We start from the raw sequence: 19,652 nt of genomic DNA on the forward strand, positions 1-19,652 counted from the left end.
CAGCAGAAATGCAAACATCTGTGGAGGATTTTGTGCAAAACAATGCTGCTTATCAAGTTACATTGGACAGAAGAAAATAATGTTTATTATGATATTATGTTCTTATGAGGTCATATACAGTATATTGAAAGTATTTTATTTAATTTTTTATGTTTTTGAAAGAAGTCTCTTATGCCCATTGCTTATAACCTGACTGAAGAAGCACAAAACTGCACTTGTTAAAATTACAAAAGACTTGCTTCTTGCGTCAGATTAAGGCTGCATCTCATTGCTAGTTTTACTTGATCTTAGTGCTGCGTTCGACACCATAGATCATGACATACTCATAGATCGATTACAAAACTATACAGGTATTCAAGGGCGAGCTCTAACATGGTTTAGACTGTCCGAACGCTACCATTTTGTTTATTTAAATGAGGAGTCATCTCATTTATTACCAATAAAATATGGAGTGCCACAAGGATCTGTCCTAGGTCCTCTGCTATTTTTAATATACATGTTGCTCCCTGGTAATATTATTATAAAATATGGGATTAGTTTCCACTGTTATGTTGTTACACTGTTAACTATCTCACCGTGACCAGATGAAACTTCTGGTTTTAAAATTATCTAAGCTAAAAGAGTGTTAAAAATGTAAAAGATTGGATGACCAATAATTTTCTCCTATTAAATTCGGATTAGAGAGAGATATTACTTATTGGACCAAAAAACACTACACAGAATCTTGTAGATTACAATCTGCAACTAGACGGATGTACTGTTCCTCTACAGTCAAAAATCTGGGTGTTATATTAGACAGCAACTTGTCTTTTGAAAATCATATTTCTCATGTTACAAAAACAGCATTCTTCCATCTTAGAAATGTTGCCAAGCTACGAAACATGTTACCTGTTTCTGATGCAGAAAAGCTAGTTCATGTATTCATGACCTCTAGACTGGACTATTGTAATGCACTTCTTTGTCCTGCATCTTCAATAAACAAGTACAGGTAGTCCAAAATGCACCAGCTAGAGTCGTTATCAGGTCAAGAAAACATGATCATATTACCCCAATTTCACAGTCTCTGTACTGGCTACCTATTAAGTTCCGTATCAGTTACAAATTATTATTACTTACCTGTAAGGCCCTAAATGGTTTAGCTCCTGCATACCTAACTAGCCTTCTACCTAGCTAAGGTCACAAAACACTGGACTTTTGGTAGTTCCTAGGATAGCAAAGTATACTGTAGGAGGTAGAGCTTTTTCACATTTGGCTGCCAAACTCTGGAATAGCCTTTCTGATAATGTGCGGTGTTCAAGCACACTCTCTCGGTTTAAATCTAGATTAAAAACATCTCTTTCACCAAGTATTCAAATAATGCATCTCATAATTTGTGGCTGCAGTTGTATCTGATCAAATGCAGATTATTAGTCTTTAGCTCGGGTTAAACTAATACATTTTACTTGGTTGGAACAGCAGCTACACTAATTATGTCTCTATTTGTTTTTCTGTTTTACCACGGGATTTACCTACCGTGGTAACTAGGATTTACACAAGCTCCAGTCTGGATCCAGAACACATGAGAAGAGATGATGTCAACCCCTCAGAGGACCCCAGATGATACTAACCCTGAAACAACATACAGAACTAACAAATATTGCTACAAGTGTGACTGCATCATATCATAATTGCTGTTAATAGTGTTCATCCTCTGGTTAACTACGTCTTTTATTAATTTTTCTTTAATTTCTGTCATATGCACATAAACTGTCAGTCAACACTGATAAGCTACTATTTAATATTGTAGAAACCTAATTTTCTGTAAAGTTGCTTTGCAATGATTTGTATCATAAAAAGCGACATTACAAATAAACTTGAACTGAATTGAATTGAATTAAACACACACACACACACACCTTACTAATTAAATAAATGCATACACTGGAGAAGATACTAAAATACTAAATCTGAAACATCACAGTTGAGCTACTTAATTAAATGACATATTTGGAATGGGCTCTTCATAATTATCTCTATTGTTCTTTGTAATCCACAAGGTCATTCATGAGTAGATGGCCAGCATTTAGATAAATTAACATGTCAATTGTTCTAATGGCATTTTTATGGCAAGAACCAAATTAGAGCATTTCAAAAGCCCGCATTTCCTTTTTGAAGCCAAAAATAGAGGGCATTATTTATTCACAGGAAATGGGGCAGCCTGGGGGAGGGACAGGCCCGCGGATTTTACTCCGGGCCTTTATAGAAAGCTATTGTTCAGTCTTGTCCCACGCAGGGAAAGCCATGCCCATAAATTGGAATGATGTCATTCCCTTTTTTCCACACTTGAGATGTCAGAATAGGCTTGGACTGTCCGTGACAGTTTGTTTGAGGTGGGCTAGGAAGTTAAGTCACATTGTTATTGCTCATACTGAGATTTAGAACAAATGTCTAGCTCAAAGTCTTAATCATCAGAGCATAATTCATCACTGAGCATTTGTGCTGCAGACACAATGTTGCAGAGTTATCCACAGGCAAACACCACACTGAAACACTTCACTTTTATTTAAGCAAACAATAAAAGTGAACACTTAAAATGCATTAATGTCCAGATAAAACAGCTAAACATCCTTAAAATATGTTAAAATTAACTTTAAAAGCAAAACTGCATAAAGTACCTCTAATAAGTTTTTAAACATTGTGTTTTTTTGTTTTTAAGCGTGAATCTAAATCTTTTTGAGTTACATGCATGTATACATACAGAAATAAATCTGTTAAAGGGGTAAATTTGATTACATAGTCAAATCCATAAGCAATCATCCAGAGGTTCACTCGATGCAGCAATAAAGAAGATTAGATCATTTACTAATTCTGATTAAAATGTATAGTCCTATATTTTCAGAAACAATCCCCATTATTAAAGCTTATAACGTCCCAGATAAGCCTATTGTATTGTCTTTTAAAATGACAGTTTTGGCCCTTTTACCTATATTTTGACAGGATAGTTTGAGAAGAGAAGTAAAGGAGAGAGGGGAATGGGATCATGAAGCACCTCAGGCCGGGACTTGAACTCGGGTCGCCCGAAACGCTGCTGCTCCAACATGGTGTTGTCATTTGAGTGACTCAGGCCAGCTTCAGTCAAAACCTTCCTGTGACTAAACACAAACAGCAAATAGTTTCTCCATTTCAGCATGACTGAAATGCTGATTCCGGGCCTCGGGACACCAGCAGTGATGGAATCAGCCGCTGTGAGATCGTGAGGACACCAGAGCACACGTGTCTGTATCTGCTCTCAGCCTCCAGCTGCGTCTCACATGCCAAACCTCCTCTGCTCTCTTACGGGTGTTAAAATTAGAGCGCTTTCAAATCCAGTGAGACTTCCCATTCTCCTGTCTCCCTTCCCCAGAGCTTTCTCCACAACTTTCACAGATCAAAGCTGGATTTTTTTTTTTTTTTTTTGGTATCTGTTGAGTCAGCAATCTAAATTAGTAATGAAAAAAGGCAGAGGAGTGAGAGAGAGAGAGAGAGAGAGATAGAGAGAGAGAGAGAGAGAGAGAGAGAGAGAGAGAGAGAGATTTACAAGAAGTATTCCATCTCTTCTGTTGAAGTTGTTCCATTATTTTTGCTGGCATTCCATAAAGAATTCTACATCTTAATATCTCATTAATGGAGCAGATTATTCAGAATAAACCGTTCAGAATAAAGGAAATTCTAATAGCTCATGTCTGACACCTCTGCGTAAGATAGACAGACAGACAGACAGACAGAAAGAAACGAGTCAATATAGGCCAAAGCAGAACAACAGAGCGCATGAGCAGCTGTATTGTGGCCGTGTCCTGTCAGATCAGATTTTGTCGGTTCTTCTCTCATCTCAGGCACATGTGCTGCAGCAGTGTGGATTGGGGGATTTGCTGCGAGAGATGCGAGTCTCAGGGAGAATGACCTACTTTTGATCCCAGCACTTCTCAGCGCTCTCTATTTTTCTCTTTCCCTCTTTCTCCAGCTGGAAGATGTAAACTCTCCACTGATTACACACCGTATGTAACAGTATCATTTCTGACTGCAGGTGCTACAACTCAAAGCCACTGGAGTGATTCAGCCACTTTCTTGCCAACAGTGTATTATGCATGTTTTCTCTCTCTCTCTCTCTCTAATTCGGTCTGTCTCTGATCCATTATTCATCCTCAGTGTGTTTGCATTTTTTTAGTACATACTCTGGCCTTTTTTGTGGGAAGTGTTTTAGTCTCTGCAGTCAGATTTTTTTAGTTTTTCTGTTCCATGAGATTCAAATTCTTCCCATCAGAACCACAAACTGGCAACAATTCATCATCTCAGTGAATCAACGGCTACACAGACAAACGTTCAGAACTGATTAGCAGGAAATAACTCAGTCTTGCAACATAGCCTACTAAATTTTACTAAACATCCTTTAGCTCCAATAAAATAGATTCAGCAGCTCAGTCCAAGTCACCAGAACATATGAGACTATGACAGACCCATATGCCAACATCTTAAACTAAGTCTCAAGTGCATTTTTAAATGCCAAGTTATAACAGTTAAAATAAATAAATAAACCCATAAAGCTGGTTTTTAGACCATCTGGTAGCAATTAAACATTTAATGGGTCTGAAAAATGGAAGTAGCAATGAGAAACATATTGCAAATATGATGTAAATTGGATTATTTGACCAGGCCAGAGTTTATTTTAGTTTTATTTTTAGGATCAGCATGAAGGATCTGGACAATTGTACCAATAAGATTCAAAATGGTGCAAACATTTTGTTACATTTTGTTATTTTGCAGTTGGTGGATGCGTGCATAAATAATTCAGTTTTTGTAAAAAAAAAATGTAATGCTGTAAAATCATTAATGCATGATAATATTTACAGAGCTGGGTGTTAACTGATTACTTGCAATCTGGATTATAATCAGATTCCAAAAATTAAGTACTTGTAATTAGATTAAATTACATTTGAAAATGCTCATAATCAGACTAGTTACTTTTTATTTATTATATGTTTACACAATGGTAATAATTTATTCATGATTTATTGATTCTCCCTAATGCTTCCTTTTATTTTTTTAAAATAGATACTGCTTATATATTCCCAGAAAGTCAGGTGGTTACAAGGCATTTTACTACTTGATTTGAAAATATCATTTTAATTTTATTAAGAAGTGTTTCAATATTGCATTAACTACTGATTAACACATTCATCTTAATTTAAATTATCACTCAGTCGGTTATTTTTTACATTTGCATGTTCTTGGTTCACTGATGTTGGTTATGGTTATTTGTTTTAACTGAACATTTTTATGATTTAATTCATTATTAGCTTTTCATTAAACTCATAAACTCCCTGCATGTTCCTTCACAAGCCCAGTTTGGGAAACTTTGATGTAATTTGAACTTCATGTTGTTGATAACAACAAATGGAATTGATTTATTACTCTTTGTCATATATATATAAATATGGTAGAAGATTATTCTATTTAAAAAAAAACAAAACAAAAAAAACAGCATCTCTCTGACATGACTGCTTCAACACTAACTGTGTTACTGAAACCACGCCTTCTTTTTTGGGCGGCATTACACAAATATTTCCACATCGTGATGTAGATATGTGGGGCGTGTTTGAACGAGACGTGTTAGGGGGTGTGGCAGAGTCTTAACTTTGATAAAGAATATCTCTTTGGTTTTAAGACTATAGTCTTTGCAACTTGACAGATCTTCTTCATGCACCAAGAGCTTATAACACTCCAAAGAGAAAGGAAAAATTTTAATCACATCATATGACCCCTTTAGGCTTATTTGATGTGTTCATGCATTCAGAACGGTTTACTTTTAGTCTGAACTTGTAATAAAACTTCACAAATCCAGTCTGAATGATTCGTCACTGAATCTGACTCATCTGTTTCTCAAGTTCAGCTCAACCTATATTTTTAAACCATGGGTTGAATCATAATGACATATTTGGTATATTCTTTTTCCTCCCTAACAATAATTCAACATACAAAGTTTTTCTGCCACATTACAACTTAGAGTTAACTACTAATTTGGAACACAAGAAGTCAAAGGAAATTCTGAATACATGTGATTCAGTTTGGGAATTACGCTTTGTATTTCTGTAAACTCAATAAAAAAAGCAATATGTTGTTGCAACTAGTGTTTGAATGGATTCTTACAAGCATGTGACTCTCTACATGCCAAACAAACAGCATCTGACCTCACATGGTTTCCAGAAAATCCTAAGCTTCACTTGAGCAGGTGGTTAGGGTGGGAAACACCATCTGCTCCTATTTATAGGTCAGATTCCCAACATTAGATGAAGTCAACTCTCCAATTAAACATACTACTTACATTCATCAGACCATTAGATGAGAGGTCACATGTAGGGCAGGATGTTACAGAAGGTGACTGCTCAATTTCAGTTTCTTTTGAATTTCTGGTGATTTAACAGTTTTACCATCCTGGCACTTTTAATTCAGCATCGAGATGCTTCAGTTGCCAAAGCACCACATCCTTAAGTTACAGCACATTAAAGATGAATGCATCAAAGATAATCTGTCATGCAGTTCAGTGCAAACATCCTCTCTCAACATTTTGTAGCATGACTTTGTAAAGCATTATGTCTTATGCTTGCTTTAAGATTTACAGACTTATGTGCATAAGTCTGTAAAATATATATATATATATATATATATATATATATATATATATATATATATAAGAAAATAAGTGTTGTATTTATCTTTTCATAAATAATTATAACCAAGTGCAATTGCATTATGATACATTGCAGATTCACTGTAATGTCTGAAATTGTAAGTTTGGCTTGTGTTTTCTAGTTTCCAAGTATGTAAATATAAATATATAAATAAATGGTTTTATAATGTATTAGGCTAACTATTGGTACAATTATTATACATTATTATAATTATACACCAGTGCATTATGAGGTGCATTAAAAGAAATAATTCATGCATTAAAAATGCATAAAAAATGTATAATGCATTATAAAGGCTTCATGTAAAGTGTAACCAAAATATCATGTACTTGAATGCAATGCAACTTTGTGTGAAAGCATCCAAATATAAATTGTTACTGCTCTAATAGCTATACAGACATGTTAAAAAATTATAAAAAAATAAAAACAAATTCAGATATAAAAAAATAATATATCTGTGATACTAAATTAACTTTTTTAATGTAAACAGTAATTTTAGACAATTCAATAATACATTTTTAAAAAATGAAGGGAAGAAAGACTATTTCAGATCTCTCCATGCTATCTTAATAGTGAAAGCAAAGTTTCTTTATCATCTTGATAAAACATGCTTATCTGCACTTTATCCTATTGATTTTCAGCCACTTACTGTATCAAGAGCTAAAATGCTAACCAACAAAATGCTGTTCTTTCACAATCAGTTTATAAATTTGACAACGGAAAAGCTTCATTTCAGAGCCCTTTTCCATCATGAATGCCAAGCTCATCCTCACAGGAAGTGTGGAATGTGATGGGGTTGTATTCACTGAATTCATCTGTCACTATATAAAGGCCCTTAATGTGGCCCTTAAACCAAAACACAAATCTCATTCTTGTCCTCTCTGATTCAAACTTCAACGCAGCCTTTTCCATTCAGCACGATGGCTTTTACAGAATCCTAAATGAAATTGACTGTCCTCATGAGTCTGTAGCTAATAAATTAATAATTTTTTATTGGATTGAAATAAGCCTTCATTGTAGGCAAAGTATATTTTTAAACACTTCATTCAAAAATATTAATTTTATATATTTTAAAATATATATTGGGAAAAAAATCTAATCGAATTTTCAACACATGAAGGATTAGATTATTTAGGGCTTTAATTTGTTAAAATAGTAATAGTATTAGTAATGACTGCCTTGGAAAGCACCATTATCATACAAAATAATAGCAGATGAAAGTTGATATATATGATAAAATATAATTTGGTTGGGTTGAAGAAATGTTACTTTCAGTCCATAATATCGTTATAACAGCTTTAAAGCGCCATCTAGTGTCTAGACCATCAATGATTGGAGATGTTTATCACATAAAGTCAATTTTTTTTTTTTTTAGGTTTCAGAGACTAATTTAAATCAGCAAATCTGATTCTACACAAGAGTAACAAAAACAGAAAAGAAGCAATGCGATAAGCTAAAAGAGAGTAACGACTCATAGGCCTATATTGGTCGTAGTCTACACTTTGGTCGTACAGTGCACTTTCACTCTCAGTCAATGCAGTATACGACCACCCTTCAGTTCCAATGTGACTCATTTTACACTTCCACCTTTAAAGTGTCTAGACACAATAGTTCATTGAGTGGAACATGTAATGCACGGGTTAAAATGTCTGCATGTCCCCCACAGCGCCCTCAAAACACCGGGGGAGGCAGCATTTTCTGGATTTCCTGTTCTGTCTTTTCATATCACCGCGTAAAACCACAGTGCTCACAATAAGTTTCCACCACTGACAGAACAACAGCTAGCTTTCATAAGACTTGCTCTGAAAATAATGTGCTTTTTACATTAACTCGGGGTCGACGGGATTAAGGACGCTTCTACTGTAAGTTAACGTTACATCAAAGTTATTTGAATTATTTTCTGAGTGTGATGTATGCTTCAATTTTATATTTTTTGTATAAATTAATACGTTTCTTAAATTATAAATCGCCATAGAAATCCGTTTTTGCTTTAACTGAATATTCAGTTATACTCCATCGACAGCACTCGTTGATTACCTCACAACGTTCATTTCTTAATGAGGCACTTATAATGGAAGTCAGTTGATCAATTCATCCATAAACGATTAAATATACTTCTCACTGTTTTAGAAGTGCAGCCACAACACGTTTTGACATGATGTAGCAAACTCATTTTGTGTACTTGTAAAAATTCTAATGTTGTATTGAACCTGGCAGCTGTTTGCATGATAAACACTTTGTGCAATTCACGTTAGGGTGATTTACAGTACATGATAAACTCTAATATTTTATTTTCACAGCAGAAACTCACGGACTTTCACCTCTATCCCGATGGGGAACCGAAAAGCACAGTACTAACTCAAATAACGAACAATGCATTTATTATAATTCTAGCAAGTCATCTTGGCAGTTGATGTGAGCAGATCTCTAAAATCTTATTTACCCAAGGACATGGAAAACATAACCGAACTCCAAATTAATTTCCAGCGCTATCTCTTTACACCCGTCTACAGTCTGGTCTTGTTTTTCGGATTGATTGGAAACCTCGGAGCTTTGTATTACTTCATCTTTAAAATCAAACAGAAATCTCCTTCAAACATATACATCATAAACCTGGCCGTGGCTGACATGATTTTCTTGTTCGCCCTGCCATTTCGAATCCACTACCACCTCAATGACAGCAACTGGATATTTGGCGATGCCATGTGTCGCATCACTGGTACGATCTTCTTCGCCAACATCTACATCAGCATCAGCTTCATGACCTGCATCTGCGTGGACCGCTACATCGCCACCCTCCACCCTCACACCTACCTGAAGCTTCGCAACACGAACCTCACAGCGCTGGTGAGCACCGCTGTATGGTTGGTCTCTGGGTCGGCTATGTTGGCATTAATGTTAAAATGCCCATTATCAAGCAAAGGGAACATGTGTTTTGAGGGCTTCAGTCAAGAAGAGTGGAGCGACTTGGCGCCCTACAGCATAACCAGTCTTATTTTTGGATCCCTTCTGCCCTCTGCGGTCATCCTGGTTTGTTACCCCATCGTGGCCCATCGCATCGCCCGGATCAACAACTCCACCGCCCGCGGGGCACGGCGGATCATCTACGCCATCCTAACCATCACCCTTCTGTGTTTCCTTCCTTATCACACCGTGCATCTTGCGTACCTCATGACACGCTTGAAAAACATCAAAGAGAATGACATGATTTTCATCCTCCGTAGGGTGACCATGGCTCTGGTCAGTCTAAACAGCATCTTGGACCCGCTTCTGTACTACTTTGCCACGGGTCACTACAAGTGGAGGCCCAAAAGACTGAGGCTGAAGAAGAAAATGGGTGTTTATTCCATTTCCAATTGCTTTTGAGCTTCTGAAAGCTTCGTTCCAAATGAACTATTTCAAGAGAGGAAAGAAAGCACCTAAAATGAATCCGTAAAGCCAAAAAAACTGCAATACAGAAATATGGACTCCAGTGTGGCTTGAAGAATCGGAGTCAGGATATTTCCCATATAATTGTACTAATACAGTGCCAAAATCAAACAAGGAAACTTATTGATAGACTGATATATTGGCCAATATTTGGCTTTTTTTATGATCTTGGCAGCTAAACTGATTCCCAATTGAGTCGGCTCTGAATTTTACTGACTTGTCATTTCAGTGGTTCACAGAATTTTTTTTTTTTTGTGTCTCGTTTCTTACCTTTGAAATATTACATATATTAGTAGATGTAAATGTCTGTATCATCATCACTGTATTTTGTCTCAAATTATGAATACTTACCTTTAAAAAAAAAAATTGTTTAACTTTTATCTGCAGCTAAGAAATAAATATATTTTCACAAATCACAATTCTGTCAATTTTACTAAAAAAAAAAACTTTATTGTCATTTCTCTTAACCGACGACAAACATCAAATGTCATCAAGTGTCTCCGGTCACGAAGGCAGACCTTTCTTTAACAACGTAGACAAGAAACTCCCCAATTCTTCATCCTGAGGGACACAATGAGAAACAAGCTAAAATTGTACATCTCAAATGTGATATATAGTTTTTTTTTTGGTTGCATTCATTTCAGCCAAATTTAGTAAAACCTGTCATACTTGCAAAATGTTATTACACTTTACACGACAGATGTCTATTTTAATACATTTTATATTATTCATAATAAAATGTAATTTATTTCTCTGATGCCAAGATGAATTTTCAGCAGCCATCACTACAGTCTTCGGTGTTACTTGAGCTTCAGAAATCATACTATCATACTGATTTGCTGCTCAAGAAAAAGTTCTTATTTTTTTCTCCAGGATTTTTTAAAGAATAGAACCTTCAAAGGAACAGCATTTATTTGAAATAAAAAATCTTTTGTAACATTCTAAATGCTTTTACGGTCATTTTTGATCAATCCATTGCTTCGCTGCAGATTCAAATTAAGCTTATTTAAAAAAAGAGTCTAATTAAGTACAAGCTCTGAATCCACTGAGTGTGTCTTGGTGCGGTCAGAGACATTTTTAGAAGATGCAATATTAGACAAATGTAATGTAAACCACGTGAGAAGGTGACAACACATATTCACACTTTCTCACACACTTGTTGCTGTTTCAATTGCAATCCATTTGTGACAGCCTGCAATATACTGAAGAATGTGATTTTATGCATGTTTGTTAAGCCAGGCACTTGGTGACACCAGTCTTGGTTTGGAAACATAAGTGCAATAATTTCCCCTTGTGGGCAGTGAGGTGCTGTAAATTCCTGATGTGACCACAAGACAAAAAAAAAAGTGTATTGTTCCACATAAACAAACCCAAAATATAACTTACTTGAGACAATATAATCCAGTTTCATTTATTAGAGATTTAGATCATCACATTTGTTCACCTGATAGCTCCAGGACAGCAGAATGACTTTGAGGTTGGGCTCCTCGGCCGAGGATGTCACTTTAATAACGATGGATTCCACGATGACGGTGCCGTCTGAGACGTGCTGGATGCTGTAACTTTTCAATACACTGTAAGAGAGAATGAAAAACAGACTTGACCTCTCATGAGACCTTTCTGAAAGTATGAACCACATGTGTGGTTCATGCACATATAGGAACCTCAAACCTTATAGCTGCCCATAGGGACTGGCATTTACACTGTGGCTGGAGGAAAGGTAAATGTGTCATTCACTGAGGGGCGAACATTTGGGTGAAATGACTGAGTACCAAGAATGTGAAATAGCTTTTTTAACTTCGAAAAAATTCAAATATTTGAATTTATTAGAATTGATTTAAATTGATTACATGCAATGGCGTTTTAGTGCCAAGTTGAATAACAATAATAAAAAATAAAAAAATAAGATTACGAGATTAAAGTCGTAAAAATTACAAGAAAAATGACAACATTTTACAAGAAAATTGAAATTAAGAGAATAAAATCGGAATGTTTCAAGAATAAAGTAAAAATGTTCAGAGAATAATAACGAAAATTAAATCGTACCAATTAATAAATTATAATATAAATGTATTAAATTATAATATTTTGAAAGAATTTGTCATCATTTGACTTTATTCTCAAAATATTTTGGCTTTATTCTCGTAATTTGTATTTTTTATTCTCAAAATATTTTAACTTTATTCTCACATTGCTACAATTTTATTCTCATAATTTCAACTTTCGCTAAATATTATGACTTGAACCTTGTAATCTTTAACATGGCACTAAAACTCCATTGTAGTTATACCAAAGCTTTGCCGTGGATATTTAATTACACTTTGTTATATGAATAACAGGCCTGTAGATAGACTGATGCAAGTCTCCAAAAACCTAAAATGATTGCAAGTTTTATTTGATTCTAACTTTCCTGAATATATTACTCTCTGGATAAATAACTCCAGCTCTGAATAATTTACTGTCTAAGTGACTCAGATTCAAACTACACATTTGACACTGCTTTGTCAATCTATTTAACTTATTAAAAAAGGTTTACAACAGTAAATTGTTCATAAATCAGACTTTCATAGTTTGCTTTACTCTCTGACAACATAAACTCTGATGGATGGACGCATGCAGAGTTGTGTTTTTTGCTTTGATAGGACAGTTCAGTGAATTGGGAGAGGGACTTGGAAAGGTCCACGAGCTGGGACTCGATCTCGGGACGCCCGTAGCGCAGCAGTGCTGTAGGTCAGCGTGCTGCACACAAGGCTATCGGCAGTGACTCAACCAACTTTTTAAGAAAAATAAAGTTTTTCCCCCAACTTAAATAAAGCTGTACTTTGCAGTGGCATTTTGAGCCCCGTTTCCATTAGTCTCCTTTCATTTTCATGTCACAAAACTGTGTCTCCGAAGTTAAAACTGCTGAAGAAGTCTCACCCAACCCCTAAGTGTTAATTCAGCGTTTAACACATCCCACACCACTGTGGACTTGGAAAAACACGACCTTCAAGCTTCAATTAATCTGAAGGTTAGAAAAATTTGCTTTACTTAATATACATACCAGTATCGTTTTTTGCATTATTTATATAATCTATTACAGTTTTTATAAATATTTAGAATACGCTTTAATTTATTTTTTTAGTTTCATATTTAGTAACTGTTTTGCATTTTGTCATTATTTTTTAGAATTACTTCTATCTAGATTTTATTTGTTCTTATTTCAGTTGCAGTTTTAGATGACGTTTTCTTTTTATTCATTTCTAGTAAGCAATCTGGCATTTCAGCCTTTATTATTTTAAATTTAGGATTAATTACATTTTTCTAATCTGTTCTAATATTTCAATTTAATTGTATTTCTGCTTTATTTAAATTTAAAAAAGTTAGAAAAGTTTCTAACATTTTTAAGTGAACCCTGTTACATGCATGATTAACTGCATCCATTTTTGCAACAGAAAAGTGTGTGGTATAGTTTGCTGACCTCTTGAGGTGTGTGTAGATGCGGCCGAGTGTGTCGGTGTCGCTGTGGGGGTCGTGGAGCAGCACACGGCAGGTGAAGCGCAGCTGGTGTTCGCTGAGACCCAGTTCTTTAAGAGCCTGTTCTGGAGAAACCAGCCGCAGACTCTACACAGACACACATATTCAGAAAACAGCGTCTGAAACCTTATATTAGTCAAATAAATGATGAATAAATAATCTGACTTACATCGTCCTTCATTATTAATGTCCCATGCATGGTGCGAGGTCTTTTAGCATCAGGCAAGGGACCTGTAACAGTTTCATAAGAAATCCTGTCACAATGTATTTGTATGTTAATGTTTAAATATATATATATATATATATTGCAGTTAGTGAATGTGTCATACCAAATAAAAGTAAACACAAAAATCAGTTTAATTTGTGCACGGTGTAAAATCAATAATGCATGCTTATATTATATATGGGATCCAGAAACTCAAACTAAAAGAGGAAAAGCATAAAACTACAAGACCCACATAACAAAAAGATATTTTGGCATTTCAGGTCAACTAAAGGAGTCGGTGGGAGTCAATAAACACCTCCGAGAGCCATCTCTCTCTTCAGCAGGTTGAGCGAGATGTCCACGGGGACGCTGGGGTTCGTCACTATGCTCGTCGTCTCTCCATTGGCTGGCATATAGCAGCTGATACCTGCATGGGGTAAAACATCAGCACAAAGACAACATGAAAACTATTTACACTACTTAAAGTGATCATATCCCACAATTTTGTGTTGTATTTGTATCCCTAAAGTTCACAATAAAAAAATAAATAAAATCACAAAACTGGAAATTAGCAAGCATGCCGTACAGTCCAAAGTTGAAATGACTTACTGAACTCCTGCTCGATCTTGTCTTTGAGGAACTCCATTTTCTTGGCCTCTCCGTGCACCAGCAGCATGTTTCTGGGTTCTGCCATGCGGATCAACTGCATGATGCCTTTAGCGTCAGCATGAGCACTGAAGGACATGTACTCCACCTGTAGCTTCACATCCAACTAAAGACACACACCCCGCATACAACACCAGCCAACAGTTTGGAAAAAATTATCTTTTTTTTTTTTTTTTTTTTTTTTTTTTTTTTTTTTATGGCTTTAAAGAAGTCTTCTATGCTCACCTAAGGCTGCATTTATACTGCTCTGGGTGTGTGTGCGCACTTCGGATGGGTTAAATGCAGTGCACTAATTCTGAGTATGGGTCACCATACTTGGCCACATCACTTTCACTTTTTATTTGATTAAACATACACTAAAAACTGTAATATCATTACAATTTTAAATAACTGTTTTCTATACTGGATTTTGAAATATAATTATCCCTGTTATTACTCCTAAAGCATCCATTACTCCAGTCTCATGATCCTTTAGAAATATTCCTAATATGCTGATTTACTGCTCAGTTATTTTATTATTATTATTATTATTATCATTATTATTATTAAAATATATTACAATAGAAAACAGGTATTTTTAATGGCAACAATTCACAATATTGATGCTTTCATATTAAGTATTTGAAAATTTTAGTGCATGAGACTTAAATCCAGAGATGCATATGTAAATTATAGAGGTTTGACGTAAATAAAGTTCAGGTGTGGTTAGAGAGGGTAAAAATGAAAAGATTTTTATGGGAAACTGGATAATATAAACTACAGCTCAGAGTTCTCTGATGCCATCTAGTGAAGCTCAGTTAAAATCAGTGCCAGTTATTACCGTTGCTCTTCCCTCCATCTCCAGTTTTTTCTGTCCATTCAAGATCTTGTGTCCCACAGTGCCTTGCACACAGTACCCTGGCATGATGACCTAGAAAATAAATATATTCAACTTAATAAACATATCTTCTATTTCGAGCCAAAGCGGGCTTTGAATGAGTTGAAGTGATACGCAAGTCTCAGTAACATAAGGGGTTTTACCATGTTCTTTTCATTGCCGGCCCATTTCTTGAATATCAGTAAAGATTGGCCAGCATGCAACATTCCAGGGGTGGCAAACACAACCTGAGGGAACAGAATAACAATGTCTCTGATATTCCAGAATATCATGAACTCATTTATTCCACTTTCCAACAATCTATCAACTATTTTTTGATAATTCTGAAACAGCAGAAAAAGCTAGCTCTACCTAGGACTTAAAATTAGAGGCCTTGGCAATCAAGATTCAAACCAAATCTCAACCCTTTTGATTCTGATAACCAAAAAGATTTACTTTTCACTGATTTATTCAGCGACGGATGAAACAACCTATTAGCGGGAAATCATTTTAAATACTACAATTGTTTTTTTTTTTATGTAACTCATACAAATTAAATGTTTATCAAAATAAGGAAAAAAAATAATTAAAAAAATAAGATTTAACACGTCATGTTTAATATTCTAAAAGGCTCCTATATGCATTATTTAACCATCATCTTAATACAAATAATAGTAATAATAATTTTGCAATAAACATCCATTAATAATGTATCAATTATCAGAGTATATGTATTAGATATTTTTTTTTATTAATATTAATAGTAGAAAATCAGATTTAAAGAAATCAATCCACTTTTTTTATACTACTTAATATTCTAGAAAGTTTCTACATGTATCATTTAATATGAAATTAAAATAGATAATATTTTTTATAATAAAAATGCATGAATATCTCTTTGTGGGCTTGCAGATTCAATGATAAATGATCAGTTATACACATTTCTTTGCAGCCGTCTCACCATTGGTCCAGGGTTATCAGCATACGAGCGATCAAAGGCTTTGATGTGCTTGAACTCGAACATGTTTCTTTGTACGAAGGTCTTGCGGATCTTCTGATTGGTCCAGGTGATGAAGAGCTTGTAGTAGTGATTGGCTTTCTCAGTCAGACCGGTGGAGAAGTAAATGGGGGCTTTCAGATTCATTCTTTCCCTGGTAAAACGAACAGCCAGCAATTACACACAATTCTGTTTCAACACAGAGCTTTTAAGTGTGTTCTAACAGAATTCACTATATTAAACGTATTCAAAAACTGTACGCAGCAAACGACTGTACAAGCTCACCAAAATGTTTCCAACAGAATACAGAGTTCTTGTGCTCTTCCCAGAGCAAACACTGGAATCAAGACCTAAAACAGAGACACCGGGATGAACAGAACAAAGACACTTTTAAAAAAGGCTTTAAAATCTGGATGAGTGGATAAATACCCACTGAATTCTACATATATTTATGTGCCTTAATTACCTTCCCTCCTCTTTCCACAGTTTCGTGGACCTTCTTGAGGAAATCTCTTTCCCTGCAGCGTTTGGAGTCTCTGATCGTGGTGGCGTATGTGGACTCTGATATCAGAAGATCTGGCCGGCATTTGTCAATCCAAGCAGCTCTGAGAATTTAAACCTGACTTAATTTAACCGGAATTAATCGAACCAAAATGTACATAAAATAATGACAAAGGAAGAGATTTTACTCACCCTAAATGTCTGTCTGGTGTCATGTTGTAATCTCCCTATAACAACAGATTTATATATCATTTGCAAATGATGTCATCAGCTGGAACATCTTAAAATTGGAGTATGTATGTAATTAGCAATGTGACACTCACGGTGTAGACGACAGACTCTGAGCCGACTTTGATTTGAACCATGGCGGCTCCCAGCACATGACCTGCATAGTACGCTTTGATCTCAAGCTCCTCGTCAACCTGGAAAAAAAAATAAAAACATGCAAAAAAATTATTATTATTAAATCAGACTAAATACAATTCTGGCTTTTCAGTGGGGAAAGTGTACTACAGCAAAATCCATCAGAACATCTAAATACATTCTACATATAAACAAAAAAAATATTCAATTAAAAATATTATTATGCATCTAAAAAATTATTTTTAAAATGTAATTATTTTATTACAATAAAGAAAATAAGAAATGAAAGAAATATCACAAAACATGCATAACTGAATAATAATTATTACAATTATTATTATTATTATTATTATTATTATTACACAATAAAAAATGCATTAACAGTAGATTGAAATAAATAAAATATATTAATATTTATTTAAATATAAATAAAAATATTACAAATATTTATAAATTAATTTGATGATTACGTTATTTGTAAGACAAAAATGTTTTTCAACATTTTCAATAAGGAAATTTTACAATAACAAAACACTTAAAATTCATTAAAGAAAGTGAAAGTGACGTGACATACAGCCAAGTATGGTGACCCATACTCTGAATTTGTGCTCTGCTTTTAACCCATCCAAAGTGCACACACACAGAGCAGTGAACACACACACACACTGTGAACACACACCCGGAGCAGTGGGCAGCCATTTATGCTGCTCAAGGGCACCTCAGTCATGGTATTGAAGGTGGAGAGAGAACTGTACATGCACTCCCCCCACCCACAATTCCTTCCAGCCCGAGACTCGAACTCACAACCTTTCGATTGCGAGTCCGACTCTCTAACCATTAGGCCACGACTTCCTTAATCATTAATAAGTTTACTAAAATGATTTTTTTTTGTTATTTTTTATTTATAACAATACATAAAATTAATTCACTTCATTAATGTGAATTGTAAAAATTGTAAACTTCACCTGAACTGTTTGGTGGAGGTTGAGTGGCACAACTTTCTTCATGCAGTCTTTGATCATCTGTGAAGTGAAGAAGTTGGTCTCTCCCTTTTTGTCTACGGTGATCTTTCTGAAGTCCTCCAGCAGAATGGGGCAGATGGCTTTGGTGGGGTGGGTCATGTAGATGGGCCCGTCGTAACCCACCATCTCGCTCATGTAAGGAAGAGCACCACAGTGATCCAGGTGGAAATGACTGAGCAGAACAAAAATATATATAAATCACAGTGGAGAACAAAAAAAAACACACAACAGTCACATAACATGTCAAATACAAACTAACCTTATAATAACACAGTCCAAGAAATCGGTGAGGCGACCGTTTTGAGTAATGTAACTGAAATCTGGGAAACGTCTCTGAAAATGAACACAGAAAGTAAAGGGGATAGTCTTCAACTATTATGCTCAAAATACAAACAAATGAAGATAGCAATAACTGTTGTAACGCACATCGTCATTGTAGCCCATATGCATCCCACAGTCAAGCATAATGTTTTTGCCTCCGATGGAGACCAAAATACAGCTGCGGCCAACATCCTGACCAGCCCCTGCAAAACAACAGATACACACATTTAGAAAGCATATTTATATGAACATTTATATTATATTTATTTCTGTATATATATATATATATATATATATATATATATATATATATATATATATATATATATATATACACACACACACACACACACACACACACACACCAACTACTAATACTGCACAATATTATTTGTTAAGCATTAACTTATATATTTAATAATTTCTTATTTATTAACGTTTTTAATAAGTTTTATTTAAAAATCAAGTCAACTTCTTACCTAAAGGCGTAACTCTGATTTCGGGCATCTTGACAGCTTTGAAAAGCTCAGAAATGAATGTTTTATGTTTACAAGAGACTGATGGTCAAACACTAACGTTGACTGTACTTTAGCCGGATATGAACACTTGAGGGGTGCATGTCAGTCAGCTTACAAGGGATGTAAACCAAAAGTAAGCTATGACTTTTTAAAGTGTTCAAATAGTGGATCAATCAGACACCGGTTAGCACAACAAGCTAAACAACTTCACGCCACTGCATGACAAGAGAGTAGAATTCAATAGAATTTCATCGGGTACCGATGTGGGCGTGGCGTAGTGGCCCATTTGTTTCTAAAGAACAATTTGATTATTTTAATTATTTACTGTTTATTTCAATTTAATGGGTAATACAGTATTTTATTATAATTATTATTCATGAATAAATTACTACCAGGTCCACTAGTAAAGTAAACTAAAACAGACATGTCACGTGGTAACTGTTACTTTTCACAGCGCTGGTGGCTTGGACCTATCATGCTCGTTTCTGATTGGCATCTTGGCAGCGCGTCACCGCACGACTCTCCCGGATAATCGAAAATGGGCAAAAAGGCGG

At 35.1% G+C, this 19,652-nt stretch overlaps 2 protein-coding genes across 4 annotated transcripts; one reads left to right on the forward strand and one right to left on the reverse strand.

Moving 5' to 3' along the window:
* Positions 1–2,591: 2,591 nt before the first annotated feature.
* Positions 2,592–19,338, reverse strand: LOC128012141 (integrator complex subunit 11). 2 transcript variants are annotated; one of them, XM_052595159.1, is made up of 17 exons: positions 19,060–19,338; positions 18,686–18,783; positions 18,519–18,592; positions 18,203–18,431; positions 17,198–17,296; positions 17,067–17,101; positions 16,840–16,978; positions 16,659–16,723; positions 16,338–16,527; positions 15,541–15,624; positions 15,341–15,430; positions 14,464–14,626; positions 14,171–14,281; positions 13,819–13,880; positions 13,594–13,736; positions 11,578–11,707; positions 2,592–3,456 (listed from the first exon to the last, which is right to left on the reverse strand). In XM_052595159.1, exons 1-17 carry the CDS (start codon positions 19,085–19,087, stop codon positions 3,400–3,402), a joined length of 1,797 nt encoding a protein of 598 aa, XP_052451119.1. In that variant the 5' UTR covers positions 19,088–19,338; the 3' UTR covers positions 2,592–3,399. The 2 variants fall into 2 exon arrangements, with proteins under 2 accessions (XP_052451119.1, XP_052451118.1); XM_052595158.1 differs by lacking the exon at positions 2,592–3,456 and adding an exon at positions 10,562–10,694.
* LOC128012142 (lysophosphatidic acid receptor 4-like) lies at positions 8,411–10,349 on the forward strand. 2 transcript variants are annotated; one of them, XM_052595160.1, is made up of 2 exons: positions 8,411–8,566; positions 9,005–10,349. In XM_052595160.1, the coding sequence occupies exon 2, from the start codon at positions 9,156–9,158 to the stop codon at positions 10,068–10,070; it is 915 nt and encodes a 304-aa protein (XP_052451120.1). In that variant the 5' UTR covers positions 8,411–8,566; positions 9,005–9,155; the 3' UTR covers positions 10,071–10,349. The 2 variants fall into 2 exon arrangements, with proteins under 2 accessions (XP_052451120.1, XP_052451121.1); XM_052595161.1 differs by having other exon boundaries at positions 8,440–8,566; positions 9,008–10,349.
* Positions 19,339–19,652: the final 314 nt, after the last annotated feature.

This window comes from Carassius gibelio, chromosome B23 (assembly GCF_023724105.1).
Source record: "Carassius gibelio isolate Cgi1373 ecotype wild population from Czech Republic chromosome B23, carGib1.2-hapl.c, whole genome shotgun sequence".
Classification (NCBI taxonomy): Eukaryota; Metazoa; Chordata; class Actinopteri; order Cypriniformes; family Cyprinidae; genus Carassius; species Carassius gibelio.